This window comes from Rhinatrema bivittatum, chromosome 7 (assembly GCF_901001135.1).
Source record: "Rhinatrema bivittatum chromosome 7, aRhiBiv1.1, whole genome shotgun sequence".
Lineage (NCBI taxonomy): Eukaryota > Metazoa > Chordata > Amphibia > Gymnophiona > Rhinatrematidae > Rhinatrema > Rhinatrema bivittatum.
This window is the reverse complement of record NC_042621.1, coordinates 100,497,951-100,517,586: the sequence shown is the minus strand read 5'-3', so window position 1 is coordinate 100,517,586 and position 19,636 is coordinate 100,497,951. Positions and strand designations below refer to the sequence as shown.

At 41.0% G+C, this 19,636-nt stretch overlaps 1 protein-coding gene across 3 annotated transcripts in view; it reads left to right on the top strand.

Annotated features, from left to right (window-relative positions):
* CFDP1 (craniofacial development protein 1) overlaps nt 1-19,636 on the top strand; it is a 210,633-nt gene that overhangs the window by 51,409 nt on the left and 139,588 nt on the right. For all 3 annotated transcript variants that reach the window (XR_003857743.1, XM_029608805.1, XM_029608804.1), the window contains exon 3: nt 6,225-6,465. Coding sequence is in view for 2 of the 3 variants with exons in the window: in XM_029608805.1 (XP_029464665.1) it covers nt 6,225-6,465 (241 nt within the window). In the remaining variant the exon portion in view is untranslated. The remainder of the gene's footprint in view (nt 1-6,224; nt 6,466-19,636) is intronic.

Genomic DNA, 19,636 nt, shown 5'->3' with positions numbered 1-19,636 from the left:
CATTACAGGAGGACCTTGCAAGACTGGAAGATTTGGCATCCAAATGGCAGATGAAATTTAATATGGACAAGTGCAAGGTGTTGCACATAGGGGAAAAATAACCCTTGCTGTAGTTACACGATGTTAGGTTCCATATTAGGAACTACCACCCAGGAAAAAGATCTAGGCATCATAGTGGATAATACTTTAAATCGTCGGCTCAGTGTGCTGCAGCAGTCAAAAGCAAACAGAATGTTTGGAATTATTAGGAAGGGAATGGTTAATAACACGGAAAATATCATAATGCCTCTATATTGCTCCATGGAGAGACCGCACCTTGAATACTGTGTACAATTCTGGTCACCACATCTCAAAAAAGATATAGTTGCGTTGGAGAAGGTACAGAGAAGGTCAACCAAAATGATAAAGGGGATGGAACAGCTCCCCTATGAGGAAAGGCTGAAGAGGTTAGGGCTGTTCAGCTTGGAGAAGAAACAGCTGAGGGGGGGAGATATGAGAGGACTATAATGGGTAAATGTGAATCTGTTATTTACACTTTCGAATAATAGAAGGACTAGGGGGCATTCCATGAAGTTAGCAAGTAGCACATTTAAGACTAATTGGAGAAAAATCTTTTTCACTCAGTGCACAATAAAGCTCTTGAATTTGTTGCCAGAGGATGTGGTTAGTGCAGTTAGTGTAGCTGGGTTCAAAAAAGGTTTGGATAAGTTCTTGGAGGAGAAGTCCATTAATGGCTATTAATCAATTATACTTAGGGAATAGCCACTGCTATTAATTGCATCAGTAGCATGGGTTCTTCTTAGTGTTTGGGTAATTGCCAGGTTCTTGTGGCCTGGTTTTGGCCTCTGTTGGAAAGAGGATGCTGGGCTTGATGGACCCTTGGTCTGATCCAGCATGGCAATTTCTTATGTTCTTAAAATTCTTCTGGCTTTGGTTATCGCCTTGTCACATTGTTTCACCGACTTCAGATCATTAGATACTATCACCCCAAGGTCTCCTGCTCTGTGCACATCAGCCCTTTACCCCCCCATCGAATACTGTTCTTTCGGATTTCCACACCCCATGTGCATGACTCTGCACTTCTTGGCATGAATCTCAGCTGCCATATCTTCGACCACTCTTCCAGCTTCCTTAAATCACGTTTCATTCTCTCCACTCCTTCCGGCGTGTCTTCTGTTGCAGATCTTAGTGTCATCTGCAAAAAGACAAACCTTGCCTTCTATCCCGTCTGCAATGTCGCTCACAAAGATATTGAACAGGACTGGTCCCAACACCTATCCTTGTGGCACTCCGCTTAACACCGCTGTCTCTTCAGAGTAAGTTCCATTTACCATCACACAATGTCTTCTGTCCGTCAACCAGTTTGCAATCCAGGCCACCACCTTGGAACTCACTCCTAAGCTTCTCAATTTATTCACAAGCCTCCTGTGCGGTACCGTATCAAAAGCTTTGCTGAAATCCAAGTAGATGACAGAGTGCTCTTCCTCGATCTAATTCCCTAGTCACCCAGTCAAAAAAGTCAATCTGATTTTTCTGACAGGACTTTTCCCCTGATGAATCCATGCTGCCTCTAGTCCAGGAATTCTTCCGACTGTAGATAGTTCACTGTTCTTTCTTTCAGCAGTGACTCCATTACATTTCCCACCACAGAGGTGAGGCTAACTGGCCTGTAGTTTCCAGCCTCCTCTCTGCTCCCACTCTTGTGAAGCGGGACCACCACCGCTCTTCTCCAATCACTCGGCACCACTCCCGTTTCTAGGGATCTATTGAACAGGTCACACAGCGGACTCGCCAGTACATCTCTGAGCTCCCTTAGTATCCTGGGATGAACCTGAGTTTCCCCAGCTCTTCCCCATACATTCTCTACTGTAAATGGAGTTACATCTACTCCACTCCCCTCCAGTTTTCTTGTTAACTAGCGACGATCCTTCTCCAGGGTCCTCTTTAGTGAAAACCAAACTGAAGTATCTGTTTAATATTTCTGCCATTTCTTCGTTTCTTTCCACACATTGATCCTTTTCACCCTTCAATTTCACTATACCACTTTTGAACTTTTCTCCTTTCGCTGAAGTATCTGAAAAATGTTTTGTCACCTCGCTTTCTTCGTCTCCCTCAGTTCCACCAGATATTCTTCTTTGTGCTCCTCCCTTTGGGATCCTTTATATTTCTTGACCGCTGTTCTGTTAGCTTGTATTTTGTCAGCTACCTCCTTTGAGAACCAGATAGGTTTCAGTTTTCTTTTGCTTTTCTTTACTTTTCTAACATATAGATTAATTGCCTTGTAATTTCTCCGTTTAGTTTGGTCCGTTGTTGTTCCACATCTCTCTTGTTCTCCCAGCCTTCTAGTTCTTCCTCCAGGTACTTCCCCATTTCATCAAAGTCTGTTTTTGAACTGCAAAACTTGGGTCTTCGTGCTTCTTCTCCATATCCTATTTGTGATATGAAACCATACCGTTTGATCACTGGTGCTGAGGTGGGTACCCACCTGGACATTAGAGACATTATCTCCATCAGTGAGCACTAAATCGAGTATAGCTCCCTCTCTCGGAGGCTCCATTACCATTTGTTTGAACAGAGCCCCTTGCAGGGCATCTACTATCTCTCTACTATTGTTAGATTCTGCAGATGGGATTCTCCAGTCTACATCCAGCAGATTAAAGTCTCCAACAATCACCGCTTCTCCCTTCTTTCCCATCTTTTGGATGTCTTCAACTAGATCTCTGTCAAGCTCTTCCTTTTGATTTGGAGGCCTGTAAACCACTCCAATAAAAATGGATGCCCCATCATCTTTTTTTTAGGTCGGCCCATAGTGCTTCTTCTTTGCCCCATCTTCCTTGCAGCGCAGATGCTTGGATATTGTTTCTGAAATAAAGAGCCACTTCTCCCCCTTTCCTGTCCTCTCTGTCCTTCCTTAACAAGTTATAGCCCGGTATTGCCATATCCCAATCATGAAATTCTGTGAACCACATCTCCTTGACAGCAACAATGTCCAAGTCCGCCTCCACCATTAGGGCTTGCAGATCTGGGATTTTATTCAGATTTTGTCTTCTATGCCCTTAAATTATAGCTTGTATTTCCTAGCTCCATGTTCTTGTTGGAACTATGCTGAATGACTAGCACATACCACTTCCTCTGTACTCCTGAACTGATCTTTGATTTTTAAAACTTGGAGTAGAAAGGTCATTTGACTCCTTTTTTTTTTTTTTTTTTGCCATGCTTACCACTGCCAAAAATGCTGGGAACAGGAGAGGAACAAGAATGCTGACCTGCCATGATGGAATGGCTCCCCTATGAAGAAAGGCTAAACAGGATAAGCAGCTGAGATGAGATATGATAGAGATTTATAAAATGTTGAGTGGGTTGGAACAGATAAACAGTATTAGGATTAGGAGACAGTTAAACTATGGAATTTATCCGTTCAGATACTAAAACAAGGGGACACTCCATGGAACTAAGTCGGCTAATTTAAAACAAAACAGAAATCATAGAAAGTATTTTTTGTTTTCACTCAATGCACAATCAAGCTGTGGAATTTGTTGCCAGAGGTCATGAGCAAGGTGCCTATCGTAGAGAAATTTGGAAAAGTTCCTGGAAGAAAAATCCATAAAACATTAGCTAGGTAGACTACTCTACTAGTCAACTTAGGGAAATATTTTTAAAACTGACATTTTTCCTACACCCTACCCATGGTGATGTCTAAGAAAATGACTTGTGGTGGTGACACAAGGGTATTGCAACTCATGCTTGATTTCCCAGAACTGATCACAGTTCTGTGATCCTTGTACCAACTATGTGCATAGTAACACTCTGAAAATAGCAAGAGCTAACTTATTAGTGGGCTTAAGAACATTAGATTTCCCATATTGGATAAGACCAAGGTCCATCGAGCTCAGTATCCTGTCTCTCACAGTGATCAGTTTGGGTCACAAGTATCTAGCAGATAAAAAAAAAACCCAGTAAATCCAAATCTCACTATCCAGAAGGTAAGAAAAATAAACAAATTATTATCCCTGGACCATGAGCTATTATCCGGAAAAGAAAAGATTTATGGACTTTTCCTCCAGGGACTTGTCTGAACCCTTTTTAAACCCAGCTAACTGCTTTCATCACATCCGCTAGCAACAAATCCCCTGTTTGCTGGTTCTACCCCACTCATTTTATAAACTTCTGCCATATTCCTTCTCCAAACTGAAGAGGATAACCTGTTTAGCTTTTCTACATAAGAGACTTGTTCCATCCCTGTGGTCACTATTGTTGCCCTTCTATATGTACTTTTTCTAATTCTGCTATGTCTTTTTTGAGATGGTATGACCAGAATTGCATACAGTGCTCAAGGTGTGGTTGCACCATGGATTCATACAGAGACATAATGATATTCTCCGTTTTATTCTCCGTTCCTTTCTAAATAATTCCTAACAGTTTATTTGCGTTTTTGGCTGCTGTTGTACATTGAGCTGAGGATTTCAACATATTGTTCACAAGCACTTAGAGGTCCTTTTCCTGTGTGGTGACTCCTAATATGAAACTCAAGTTTTTGTACCTGTAGTTGGAATTGTCCACATTCAATTTCATTTACCATTTTGATGCCCAGTCTCCTGATCTTACAGGTCCTTCTGCAGTTCCTCACAATCTGCACCTTTTCTAACAAATTTGAATATTTTGGGGTCATCTGCAAAGCTGATCATCTCACTTATTGTTCTCTTTTCCAGATAATTAATGAATGTTAAACAGCAGAATTCCCAGTACAGTTCCCCATTGCAATCCACTAATAGCTTTTCTCTGTTTGAAAAACTGACTAGTTCTACTCGTTTCCTGTCTTTTATCCAGTTGCTAATCAATAGGACGCTGCCTCCTATCCCATGACTTTTTAATTTCCTAAGGGTGTCTCATGGACGACTTTGGAATTTCAGAAGGTGTTTGACAAATATACTATATTACCCAGCTCACCTTTATCCACATATTTATTTACACCTTCAAAAAAAATGTAATACATTGATAAGGCAAGCCTTCCTTTTTCTAAAACCATGTTGACTCTTCCCCCATGTCTACCCATATGACCAGTAATTTTTTTTTTTTACTTATAATTTTATTAAACGTTCAAAAAAGTACAAAACAGGCAGCATGACAAGGCTCAACGTCAGGATATAAAGAACATACAGTCTATGCCACATGCCCTTCATTCTAGGAGTAATTTTTGTTTTTAAGAATAACTTCTATCATTTTGCTTTACACCATCAGGCTCGCTGGTCTATAATTGTTTGGATCACTCCTGGAGCCTTTAAAGAAAAAAAAAAATTGGCATCACCTTGGCCATCTATCTGTCGGTGTTCAGGTGCTGTGGCTATTGTAAATGATAGATTACAGGTTACTAGTGACAGATTTGCAATTCCATTTTGAGTTCTTTCAGAACTTAAGTGGTGAATACCATCACTTCACCTTCCATCGCCTCAGGTACAAACTTAAAAGTGAATTTTCAAATTGATTATGCATGTAAATGTAACATACTATCGTAAATTTTCAAAAGCTGTTTACCCGCGTTAGGTTTTACCCACGTTAAGGGCACTTATTGACAATTCAATGGCATATATTGTAACAATTTTCAACAGCCCACTTGCACGCATGAAGTGCATTTCCACATGTAAAACACAGTATTAAGCGCGTGAATCCTTTTGAAAATCTGGCTTGATAATTGTAAGCCCTCTGGGGATTAGGAAATACCTATAGTGACCGAATGTAATCCATTTTGAAGTGCCTGAAAAGTGGAATATAAATAATTTGTCCATTTGACGTATTACATCTTTCAGTTCCACGGTGATTTATGTTAGTTGTTTAGAATTATCCCCCATCAAAGAATGTTTTCTGGTATGGGAATGTGCCTAATATCCACCTCAGAAAGACCGAGGCAAAGAATTCCTTTATTTCTGCTGTTTCCTTGTTTTCACTGAGTATTCCTCCTTGATCAACTAGAGGTCCAGCTTATTGTGGTCTTCATTCTGAGGTGCAGAGGACACAACTTTTCATAGATAAAATAGAGAGCCATGACATTGGTTATGTGAGCTGATTGTAGTTGATGCCATCTCTTGGTCAGTGTGACACTGTTCTGGGAATGGAAAAGCATCTGTCTGGTGGCGTGTGTGAGAGGAGAGCCTGATCTTGAGGGGCGTGAGAAGAATGGGGACTTTTTTTTTTCTTTTATGTCCTGCAATAATCTTTTCTATTTCTAGGAAGCGGAAGAAAGGAGATCTTCTTTTAGAGCCAGAAGAGGGGCAGGCTGAGACAGAGACTCTGACAGCAGATGGCAGGACGGAGGAGACGGGGGATTTGATGCGGAAAAAAAATGTTGCGGTCACAGAAGAGGAGAAGAAGAAGAAAGATGACGAGCTCTGGGCCAGTTTCCTCAGTGATGTGGGAAAGGAACCAAAAGTGGCACCTCCAGTGGTCTCATCCAGAATACAGGAAACAAAGGTACAGCACATGGGGTAAGGGGCAGGCATGGACAAGGGAGAGTGTACGGGGCAGAGAGGATAGACCTGAATTGGAACTGCGTATGGAACAGTCTCGCACTCCACACAGCAGTTACATGCATAGCACTTCTACCTGTGATGCATATGGGGAAGAATAAGTATAGCACATGGTAGGAAAAGGTTCACTATATTCTGAGAGTACATATATATGTAAATGAGTCATTTAAATTTATTGGTATATTCACTATTAATCTGGTAGTGACCTGCAACAGGATAATTAAATTCTTGATAAGGGCAGGGGCAGTCCTGTGTTTTAGATAAAAGCCTGATCGATTTAATGTGAAAGTGTCTCCTGCCTCTAAAAGGATGAGCTAGGGGTGCGTGGGAAGGAAAGACACACACACACAAACTCTAAGCCTTTACCTACCTTTTGGCTTGCCTTTTTTTTTTTTTTTTTTTTTTTTTAACAAACACACACTTAAAAAAATATACCCCAATAGTTTACCTCTCTCCAAAACTTTTTAAGTTCTAAAATTTCCCAAAGCAATACTTACCGATTCTCTTCAGCCACCAGCAAGATGATCTCTTAGTGCTCCCACTGGATCTGTTCACCGCATCTCAGAAAAATTATAGCAGAACTAGAAAGTATCGAGAAGGATGATCAAAGTGATAAAGAGGATGGAATAGCTTCCTTATGAAGAAAACTTAAAACTAGGCATCTTCAGCTTGGAGAAGATATGGTAGAGGGTATATGATAGAGGTTTACAAAATCATGAGTGGTGTAAACAATTGACTCCATTAAGGAATATCGGGACTAGAGGACATTCCATAAAATTAACCAATAGCAGATTTATATACATTTTATAAAGTGTTTTTTTTTTTCAGACAACCCTCAATTAAGCTATGGAATTTGTTGCCAGAGAATGTGGTCAAGACTAGTAGTATAGACAGGTTTAACAAAGGTTTGGACACATTTCTGGAGGAGAGGTCCATGAATAATTTAGTCAGATTTGGGTGCCTCCTTACTTCTGGGAGTGAGCAGTATGGAATGGACTTTCCTATAGATTCCACATAATAGGCCTGATTTTCAAAAGTGTGTGTGTAAGAAACCTGGTTTAACACATGTAAATGGGATTTTTAAAGTTGGCCAGAGGGTTGTGCTCATTAAAGTATATGGAGTGGAGGAATAGCATAGTGGTTAGAGCAGTGGGCTATGAACCTGGGGAACTAGGATTCAAATCCCACTGCTGCTCCTTGTGACCTTGGGCAAGTCACTTTAACCTCCGTTGCCTCAGGTACAAACTTAGAATGGAAGCTCTTTGAGGATAGGGAAATAGCTTCAATACCTGAATGTAATCCACTTTGAAGTGTCAGAAAGTGGAATATAAATCAAATGTGTAATTCATGCATATATAGTATTTTTGTGTAGCAAAAAAATAGGCATTCTGGGGGAGCTGTGACGAGAAAATCGTGTACGTGTGTACTTTCAATTTTCATGCGCATGCACACTTTTACACCAGCTCTAGAGCAAGTATAAGTGTCAGCACACAAGTCTGCCCTCATTTTCAAAGCACGCTTATGCTCACAGGTCTGCTTTGAAAATTCTGGGTGAAGTCTGCAAATTTTCTACATGAAAACTTTTAGTCCTGCGTGCACAGTTTTACAATCGCCCTCTTTGTTGTCACGCACTCTTACTTCTCTTCAGTCTTATGGTGTTTTGTGCGTAACTCCTGAACGCTGCAGGAAGAGCATGCCGTGGATTGGAGGCAAGAATTATTTCTCTCTAGTGTTGCCCACTTGCTCTGCAGTGTGGATGCAGCACCAGCACAATAGGTGACTAGCCATCTCTGAATTTCTGCTTGCCACAGGTGAACTGGCAGCTGGAAAATTTTATACCCTGGTAATGCCATAAATCTCAGTATACGACCAAGCGCCTCTTACATTTGTAATTGTCTAAATCTAAGCTTAAGTATATTTTGACAAAACTAGTAAAAATCAACTTAAATATTTTATCCTTCATACTTACATTCCTTTCTTCCCACAACCTGATAATCCGCAAACAGCAGCATGTGCTGCCTCAAGACCATCTAGAAGTGTTGAGGGTTTTATAGGACCAACCACTCACCTGATGTGTCAAGGATGCACATTAAAGGCATTGTGACATCACCTGGATTATGACATCACAGCTGTAATGCATTTATTGCATCAGTAAATAGACATGTGACTGTAGACATTTTACCATGCAACACAAGCAGGGTAATTATTCATACACCGATATTTGAGAAAACAGATCGTGTTGAGGTAGTGTACATTTATTTATTTGTTTTATTTATTTAATGCAGATGCATGCTGGTTGGCAGCTTTGGTAAATCAGTCAGCTCTTGTACTCTGCATTAAATTCCTTTTCAGTTACTTAGTAACAAAGTAACATATATGATGACTGCAGATAAAGGCCAGTTGGTCCATCTAGGCTACAGAACTATAAAAGGCCAAGCTGCCAATGATTTATATTCAGAGCAATTAACTGTAAAAGTTTGGCCTCTTGCAGGATATTGCTCTTTATGAAATCTATTTTTGTTGTCTTGGGTTGTTTTCCTGTTTGATTCTCTTGCATCCTGTTTAGATGAGTAAAGGCTTTCTTGCTTAATCCAACATCCAATCTTTCCCCTTGCCCCCTCCATGTCTTATCACCAAGCTTTGTAATAATATAAACAGGTAGCAAAACAATTAGGGTGCACCTGGCCACCATCCACCAGCCAGCATCAGTCTGGTTGGTTTCCGGGGAGTTGTCTAGCTGGGTTGCTAGCCAAAAGCTATATTTCTGAAGTTTACATTATAGGGCTGTGAGTGCTTAAAAAATGTTCCAGCTGATGCAGAGGAAAAAAATCTGATTTTATCACAGAGGCGAGGGGAAAGGGACACCCTGCCTAAGGAAGTGGTATTTTATTTTTGCAGAATTTAACCTTGATAATTTTAGGGCATCCACTTGCAGACAGCATCTGTGGGTCCTTCTTCCCCATTAGTAAATAAGTGGTAATAGTAATGTTATTTAATAGATCAATGTTCCAAGGATCAAAATAGTGTACAAAAAATAAAATTAAAATAGAGTGCTTATGTAATGAGGTCAGTGATGAAAGCAGCTGATGCCTGCTGTGTTTAGACACAAAACATGTGGTAGAGACCAACGGCATTAGTCTGTATTGGCCATTCACCCTTTTTTGGCTGTGAAACTACTACCTGGCTCCTGGTGACTTCACACATTTTTCACAATAAAAACTATGCTTTTCTGGTTCCCAGGCTAATCATGCAAATGCATTCCCATGACAATTAAGCACCCCTATCCATCTGCGAGGAAACCTTTCAGTGTAGCCTGTTTTTCCAACGAATTATGCTTTCATGGGTAAAACCAGTGCCAAGGGCCCCCAGTAAATATTGGCACCTCTATGAAAAGGTAAACCCTTATTTATTAAAAAAACTGAAACTACTTCTGTTATAATTTGTACATTAATTTACAATACATAATTCAAGAGTGATACCACACTTCTGATGCAACTCCAATATTGCTCTCTGCTTCAGTAGCACGGGGGGGGGGTAAGGAAATTGAATCCAAACAGTAACCAACAAGAGCACATGGGGTAACTTGCTTGATGCGGCGGTTACTACCCTTAACCAAAAAGCCTGATACTACACTTCTGATGCAACTCCAACATCGCTCTCTGCTTCAACGGCGAGGGGAGTGGAGAAGGAGATTGGACTCAAACAGTAACCAACAAGAGCCCTGACCTTGGCGGACTGAGTTAACTGATAAGTATGGGAAACTGGTAACACTGGGAGCTTGCTGGGCAGACCATGGATGGGCCATAAGGTCCTTTTCTGCCACACGTCTATGTTTCTATAAGACAAAATAAATAATAAAGAGAAATGGTTGAAAATCCAAACATAGCTTCTTCAAACAGAAAAGAAAGCAGTAAAATGAGTCTGCTAATAAGATTCCCTTTGCTCTTGATCTTGCATCAAATCCAAAGGCCCCACAGATAAGGAATTTAGTGATGTTGAAGCCTGATCCTTATTAGATTGGTTGGAGGCCGTAAGCTTCATCAGTTTGTGTAGGAGGTATAGCTTCTTGGGGGACTTCAACAGATAATGCTTAGAGACCTAGAGCTGACATGTCACTCTAAGAAAATGAATACATTGCAGATTTGTTTGTTTAATGGAATTCTTCACTGTCTTATTTTCTGCCAGAGGCTAAGGTTCTCCGTTACAGCATTCACCTTCTGTAGGGCAATGTCTTTCCTTCAGAAGTCATAATTCTTTTAGCATGGCTCTCCAGACTTGATGACTGTACAAACAGTTTGGATTCAGCATTATTATTATTATCATTATTTTTTTAGATATTGACATGTTCTGGATTTGAAGAAATGGCCTTACATACTACTACCAAAGTAGTAGATATTAGGGTCTTAAACACTCCTCAGTTCTCCTCCTCCTTCAAAATCCACTCCTCTCCAAGTAGCTCCCAAAGGAAATTCAGTAGCCTAGACCCTAGAAGATCCCAGGACCAAGTCTCTCAGTGTCTCCAAAGGTATCTTCGGTGCCAAGTACAGGTTCAAATAAGATGGTCAGAGAAACTCCTGAAACTCTCACGGGATGATCTCCTGCTTCTTCAGTTGCCACCTCTGCTGCTGCCTGCATTTCAGCTGCCATCCCTGCTGTCACATCTGCCACTCCCACTGCACATCCAGAATCATGTGGGGGCTGATGTAAAAAGGATGGACACACCCAATGAAGCAAGGGCTGGTTTTGAATTAAAAAAAACAAAAAACTCTGCACTGTAGCTCCAAGCAGCGACAAAGGAATATGCAACTCCAGGCTGAGTGAAACATCACCTGCTTCCAGGGATAATGCCACGGTATTTCTGTTCAGTTGAGGCAGCCTGACACCCGCCGAAGAGCCTGAGACAAATTGATCCATAGGCCTAAGCAATGCAGGAGTGCCAACAGATTAGCATAGATGTTACCCTTCCTCTTTTTTTTTTTTTCCATATGAAAAAAAAAACCTTTCAAAGTCAACTCAGAAGAAACTATGCCAATTGTTTTTGCTTTATGCATTCTGTCTATCTTTCAAATTTGTACTTGATGACTTATGGTTAAAAATTCAATAAACATTTTTTTTTTATTAAGATTTTGAGGACTACTTGAAATGTACTGTCTGCAGAGTCTCAGCAGCTCATCCTGATTCGACTCCACTGTTCAAGAGACTACTGTTTTATATAGTCTGGGTGTTTATCGCTGTAGTTATCAATGTTTTTAGTGGAAGAATTTCAGTTTTCTGTCAGTAACCACAGAAAGATTTGAAGGGTAATTCCAAGTGCTCTGTGTGGGGTTAAAGCTTGCTTGTACAAAATACGGGCAAAATTTAGCCCAGATTTTCAAAGCAGACTTAAATGCATGGAAAGCCAGAATTGCATATACACACACACATTTACAGCTCCTCGTTAGCAGGTGTAAATGTGTATATATAGATTTATATGCATATTCTGCCCTCTGGAATGCCTCTTGAGTGCACAAACTCGCTTCTGCACGCACTTTTATGTGCATAGTCCCTCCACCCTTCAGGCAATTTTGAAAAGCCCATTTACACAAACAAAACCATGATTTAAGCAGGTAAATCCTTTTGAAAATCAGGACCTTAGTGAGTGTGAGACTGTAAAAAGTAACTTTTTGCTTGTTATTTTACTTGTCTGTCTTTGATCATTTTTCTTTTTTCTTACTGTATTTTTTTTTTTTTTTTTAGAGGGAGGCAGGAAATTCCTTTTTGTTTTTACTTTTTTTTTAAACTTTCTGCCAGACACCCTTACCATTCTTCCAAATACTATCCTCATCTCTTCTAGTTTCATCTCCCTCCCTCCTCCTAGGCATTGTTAAACACCCCCCTAACCCCCAGGTTCTTCTCTTGCTTCCAGTACTCGCCTCTCACTTCAGACTCTGTTTATGCAGTCCAGCAGCAGGGTGCTGCCTTGGGCTGCAGCATCTCTCCCTGTATCTGAGTCTGCTGGCAGTGATAGCAGCTCTGTCTTGTCCTCTGTGCTGATAATGGCGTCAGCAACATCTTGGCATGATCCTTGCCGGTGGTGGTAGTTGCAGCAGCTGCATCTTGATCTGGATCCTGCCTGTGGTAGTTGTGGTGGTAGCTGTGGCTGCATCTTGACCTAGATTCTGCTAGTGGTGGTGTTTGGTGGCAGCAGATGTGGCTGCATCTTGGCCCAGGCCCTGCTGGAGGTGGCAATTATTGCATTTCTTTCTCGGTCAGGGTATTGTTTGTAGTAGCTGCAGCCTTGCTCAACCTCATCGGATGCATTTCTTCCTGGTCCATCACAAGGCATCAGATTAACCGGATGGTGTACAACCCAGGGTTCTGAAATTTCAGATCTATTAGTAAGAAGTTTGTAACCTATCATTAAGATCAACCATTGAACCTGAAGACTGGAGGATTGGCAATGTAACCCTCATATTTAAAAAGGGCTCCAGAGGTGATCCAGGAAACTACAGACCGGTTAGCCTGACTTCAGTGCCAGGAAAAATAGTGGAAACTATTCTAAAGAACAAAATCACAGAACATATAGAAAGATAAGGTTTAATGGAACACAGCCAGCATGGATTAACCCAAGGGAAGTCTTGCCTAACAAATCTGCTTCACTTTTTTGAAGGAGTTAATAAACATGTGGATAAAGGTGAACCAGTAGATGTAGTGTATTTGGATTTTCAGAAGGCATTTGACAAAGTCCCTCATGAAAAACTTCTAAGAAAACTAAAATGTCATGGGATAGGAGGTGATGGCCTTTCGTGGATTGCAAACTGGTTAAAAGACAGGAAACAGAGTAGGATTAAATGGTCCATTTTCTCAATGGAGAAAGATTAACAGAGTGCCTCAAGGAACTGTACTTGGACCAGTGCTTTTCAATATATATATATAAATGATCTGGAAAGTGATACGTTAAGTGAAGTGATCAAATTTGCAGATGAGACAAAAGTATTCAGAGTAATTAAATCACATGTGGATTTTGATAACTTGCAGGAGGACCTTGCAAGACTGGAAGATTGGGTGTCCAAATGGCAGATAAAATTTAATGTGGACAAGTGCAAGGTGATACATATAGGGAAAAATAACCCATGCTATAGTTACATGATGTTAGGTATATTTTAGGAGCTACCACCAAAGAAAAAGATCTAGGCGTCATAGTGGGCAATACATTCAAATTGTTGGCTTACTGTGCTTTGGCGGTCAAAAAAAGCAAACAGTGTTAGGAATTATTAGGATGAGAATGGTGAATAAAATGGAGAATGTCCGAGATCAAATGATCCCTCAAGTGTGCTTTCAAACAATCCCTGATCACCACCAGGGAAGTTGCTCCCTTGTCATTAATCTCCAGAAATTCCAGACTCATGTCTGAAATTCATTTAAATTCCAGAACCTGCATCCCGAATCATAATTCTGAAAAGTTATCTCCAACCCTACTGGAGTGTGTCAGACCAAGTGATCAAATCAATTTCCCCCTTCGATTCCCTATTAATCAACCCATTATCCATGAGAAAAAAATAAATTCTGGAGTTTGAGTCATGAGGAATTGAATAGAAAGTATAGTTTCTGGAGGTTGGGAATCTAGCGTGCCAAATATCTGTTAGGCCCCATGGTTCCGTTAAGTGTTTGATCCTGGATCGGTGACCAACTGGACTCGAGTATCCTCTGTGAGAGCTATGTAGTCTAGGAGCTCTCACTTACTTAAAATCCCTGCCACGAATGAGCTGCCCATCCACTTCTGAATCAGAGTGACATGAAACCGTCACATGTAGTGGCACAGGAAATGTATCTGGGAGAGGTCCCTGTCAAAGGATGAGTGCGCCTCCTCTGATCTGAATGCGAGAAATGCTTCTACCTACTGATGGAAAATGGTCTCTCACACCTGCAAGATTACATGGATTTTATCCTACGGTACAACATGAATGTTGGAGGGGATGTTCACAGACAGGCACATTTTTCCACATGTGGAGGGAGGATGTTAAAATAGCCAAATTTTGGAACGATACTGCTCTGTGTACAGAAATAGTAGGTGATGCAGTAATAATAACCCCAAAATGGATGCTATTGGGCATCTCCAGGGAAAGTGCGATACCTGCACTCGATGGTTATTAAATTAAACTTTTCTGGCAGCTCAGTGTTGGAGACAGCCAAATGCCCCCTCTACTACTTCTCTGGTGCAGAGGCTAAATCAGGTCTATAAGATGAACAAGCTGACTGCTATTTAAAAGGCAGAAGGGCCATAAATGTGAACATATTTGGGGAAAATTTGAACTTTGGAGCACCAGGATTAAGGTTGCCTTACCCTGGAATCAGATCTAGCTGCATTGACTATTTCCGATTTGCTGTTATTAAGGGTATTCTTTTTGTTTGAATAAATGATTTCCTTTGGTTAACAGAGGGAATGGATAGATCAGAGAAATCATAGAATTCAATAAGTATAGATGGATGACTGTTGGGGGTGGAGGATAATTGCTGGACACAGTACTTTGTGTAATATTTTGATTTTACTTTTTGCAAATCTGTTATAGATGGTATTGTGTGTTTTTATAACTTTTGTGCCATTTCCCATAGCTATGTATGTGATGATATAGGATACAATAAAAATTAATTTGGGGGAAAAAAAACCCCCTGTGAATGTCATAATGCCTCTATCACTCCATGGTGAGACCGCACCTCGAGTACTGTGTTCAGTTGTGGTCGCTGCATCTCAAAAAAAGATATAGTTACACTGGAGAAGGTACAGAGAAGGGCGACCAAAATGATAAAGGGATGGAAATGCTTCCTTATGAGGAAAGGCTAAAGAGGTTAGGACTTAGGACTGTTCAACTTGGAGAAGAAACAGCTGAAGGGGTAGATATGAGAGGACTAGAATGGGTAAATGTGAATCGGTTATTTACTCTTTCAGATAATAGAAGGACTAAGGAGCATTCCCATGAAGTTAGCAAGTAGCACATTTAAAACATTGGAGAAATTTCTTTTTCACCCAACGCACAATTAAGCTCTGGAATTTGTTGCCAGAAGATGTGATTAGGGCAGTTAGTGTAGCTGTCTTTAAAAAAGGTTTGGCTAAGTTCCTGGAGGTGAAGACCATGAACTGCTATTAATCAAGTTGACTTAAGGGTCAATTTTAAGAGGTGCGCGCATGTTATAAAATACTTTTCCCGCGTGTACATGCGCGCTGGATTTTAATGTCCGCATGCGCATGTAAGGGCAGGTGGCCTCCGCTCGCGGGAGCGGGGAGGAGGTTTTTAAAATTACACATGGCGACACGATCGGGGTTCTTTCCAGTTCGCTCCAGTTAAGGCACGGATTGGGAGGGTACTTCCCTACCTGCCTACCTAACCTTCCTCCCTTTTTCCCTTTCCACCCCAACCCCTAAATCTAACTTAGCTAGCCCCAATTTTTTTATTTGCATACTTACTGCTCCTCAGGAGCATGCTACTCTGCATGCTGACCAGCTCTGTCCCAGCCCACCCCTTTTTACAGGGCCCGGCACTTCTGCGCATAACAGGGGTTACGTGCATGGCCGGGCCCGTTGTAAAATGCGCACAGTGTGCGCAAGGCCCGGCCACGCGCGTTACCCCCGGTTTTATAGGCGCATGGCCCTTTTAAAATCAGGCCATTAGGGAATAGCCACTGCTATTTCTAGCATTAGCAGCATGGGATCTATTTAATATTGGATACTTGCCAGGTACTTGTAACCTGGATTGGCCACTGTTGGAAACAGGATGCTGGGCTTGATGGATCTATGTTTTTAAGCACTCAAGTATCCTGGCACCCAGTACTTTTAATCCTGATCTTTTAGGCATGGTTGTACTGTTAGATGAGGCCTCCCATGACTTCCAGTATAGCTTTTTTTTGTCTTAAGTTTAGTTATAATCGCACTGCTTTCTTATGCGGCCATGCTACAGGTGTGGAATTTTAATGTGTGTGATTTCTTTTTTTTTTTTTTAACTTTATTATAGTCAAAATGATTTATTTGTGTACAGTTGAACAGTCTCCAGAGGCTTTCTCATTTGTGTTTTATCCCTGGAGTGCTTCTTCACATAATTAGTATTGCAAAGATCGATGCAGAAAATATTTTTCAACGGTATTTAATTGTGTTTCATTAGGCAATACTAGCTATTTCCATCTAGAAGTTATTTTGTTGTTCTTTGCGCTGAGAGGGGTTGGAGTTAGCGTGGGTTTGATACTTGTGAGCAGTAACATCAAGTTTTCAGATCTAGTCATGGCGACTCTTCATGCAGTCATCTGCTCTGAAGCTTTGCTTTCATGGCCAAGACCATGAAAGAGCTACTAGGTAAAACAGAGCCAAGTCTCAAAGGTGAAGGTCTTTGCTCGGAGGTGGGGAGTTTGTGGTTGATCTTTTATTTTGACACAGGAGGGAGAGAGCTGAATGGGACAGAACAGCACTGGATATGGGAATAAGAACATCGGGGCAGGGAGTAGCTGGAAAACAAGCTATAGCCACCTAGCAGCAGGGCTAGAAGCACAGGACTGAGGGAAAAATCGGAAGTTGCCACAAGTTCTGCCACTATCCCATCATCTCCTCCTATGTTTGTCTAAAACTTGGTGAACAATGCAGCGGTCTCAGTGTCACTTTAATAGTGATCCTAACATCACAGCCATGTGCTGTTGTCATCTTTAGTGTCAAAGACTCAAAGACTTCCCACTGTGGGCAAGCTTACACAGCTCGGCGAAGATGAAATATTCACCAGGTGCTTTTATCAAAGATTCGCAATGTGGTTGCTTTAAGCAGAAGAAAAACAGCATGTCAAAGTGCATTATTTATTCGATGTGCAAAGGGCTTGTTGTATATTCAACGCTGCCACGCAGAGGGGCCGGCCTAGCCTCAGATGCATATAAACCTAGAGGCTGTGCTGGCCTTATGTTTAGAAGACAAATTTTGAACATGCTACATGGCACAATAAATGGGATACGTTAATGACTTAAAAAAAAAAAAAAGAATAGAGCAACATAATACAGAATAAAAATTAAAACTTTCTTTTGATCCTGTTGGCAGTAGATAGGTGGCTAGAATGGGTCTGCGTACTCTGAGGCCTAATGCAGCAAGGTCTCTTTCCCATGCTGTATCTGTGGGGGTGCAAGACAGCTAAAAGCTTAGTATAGTGAATCAAGTCCTGGTGGGGCTGAGCTGATGTAATAAGTTGTGCTGATGTAAGCACAGGTTTTTATTCCTGTTTTAGTGTGCATTCTCTGTCGACAAGCAGAGCTGAATTAGCAATAACACATGGGTGACTGCTAACAGCGGCAATAAACAGAACCTCCCTAAGGGGCCGATGCAATACAGTGCGCTTAGCCCAGCGCACTGTATAACCCGCAGTTGGACACTGGTTGTAGAGGCGCTAACTAATCCCCTTATGCAAATGCATGTGAATGAGGCTATTAGCTATTCACTTCCTATGCCAAAAAAAAATGTGCATCTAGGACGCACATTTTAGTGATCACAAATTAACGCCTGCCTGCTACTAAAACTAGTACAGAAAAGTAGAAAAAACTGCTTTTCTGTACTGCCTCCTACTTAATATCGTTGAGATATTAAGTAGTAAGAAAAACTCTTTAAAAAAAAACAAACAAAGTTTAAAAAAAAGCACTGGCAGGAGTTAGGAAAATGGATGCTGATAAATTCAGCGTCCATTCTCCCAACCTGACTACCGGCACCAGAAGGAGTGTATAAATCAATATTAAAGTGTTGGGCACTTAATATTAATTTATTCACTCCTTCACTTATTGCCCATTGGTCCTTTTCACTGACATTTGTCAGTGAAAGGCCCAGTCCCTTTTCAGGACAGCCTTCTGAAATGTGATTGGTCCTTTCACTGACATGTGACAGTAAAGGGACCAATGGGCAATAAGTGAAGGAGTGAATAAATTAATATTAAGTGCCCGACACTTTAATATTGATTTATTAACTTCTTCTGGTGCCGGTAGTCAGGTTGGGAGAATGGACGCAGAATTTATCAGCATCCATTTTCCTAACCCCTGCATGTGCGCTGGTTGGGAAAATGGGATGCTGATAAATTCAGCGTCCGTTTTCTTAACTGGCGGACAGCCACCGACGGTGGACCTCTCTCCGGCGCTGGGGGCGCATTAGGAAAGTGGGCGCTGAGCACACAGCGCCTGCTTTCAGCGCAACTTTTTTGCATCGGCCCCTAAGCTTGTAGAGCTTTTGCTCTACTGAACATGTGCAGGAATTCCTGCGCAGGCTTTGCCTTGTGAGCCGCCTCAGTCTTTTTTGTTTGTTTGTTTTGTTTTGTTTTTTTTGTCTGAGCACTAGCAAGGACGTGTACCCCATCTATCTGTAATTTTTTCTTTAATTTTCGGTAAAATTCTTAATTCCTCTTTTCTTCAAAGTTGTCTTGCTGCCTCAGCAGCCCTACAATGAAAGAGATTTTGAACATTTCCCAAGGTGCTGTACATTTTGGGGTAATTTCTGTAATATTCTACATAACTTATATCAATTTTCAAAGTGGACTTGCATGCATAAATCCACTTTTGAAAATTATGCTGACAAAACTGTAGGTACACAGTTATACCTGCTATTTGGTGAGAGAATTTATATACATGCTTTTTTTTTTTTTTAATAATTCAAAACGTATTTGCACAAATTCCAGTCCTGCTCAGGCTCCAGCATCCTCTCTTCTGGTCTTAGCCAATGCATTTTATCTTTTGATGTTGCTTGGCCACCCCTGACTGAACCTTTCCATGTCTACTTCATTGCTAAACCATTCCTTTTATAATAGTTCTACTGACTCTTCTGGTTGGTTTTGGTTTTTTTTCCTCTCTTTATTCTGGGAGATCAGTGGTCTCATGTTGTAGCTTCTGAACCTGTTAAGATCATCAGATCTTTTTTTTTCTTTGCATTTTTAATTCCTTTGTCAAGTTTTCCAACTCTTCACATGCTTCTTCCTCCATCCTCATCACTCACTGTCCTCACATTCGTCCATTTTACTTTTCAGGTCATTCACTATTTAATTTTCTCATACTGCGCTCTTATAGCTTGGCTCCCCTCCTAAAATCTTTTATTTATTTTTACAGTGGTTTCCTCCATTTTGCTCTTATTCCCTTTTGCA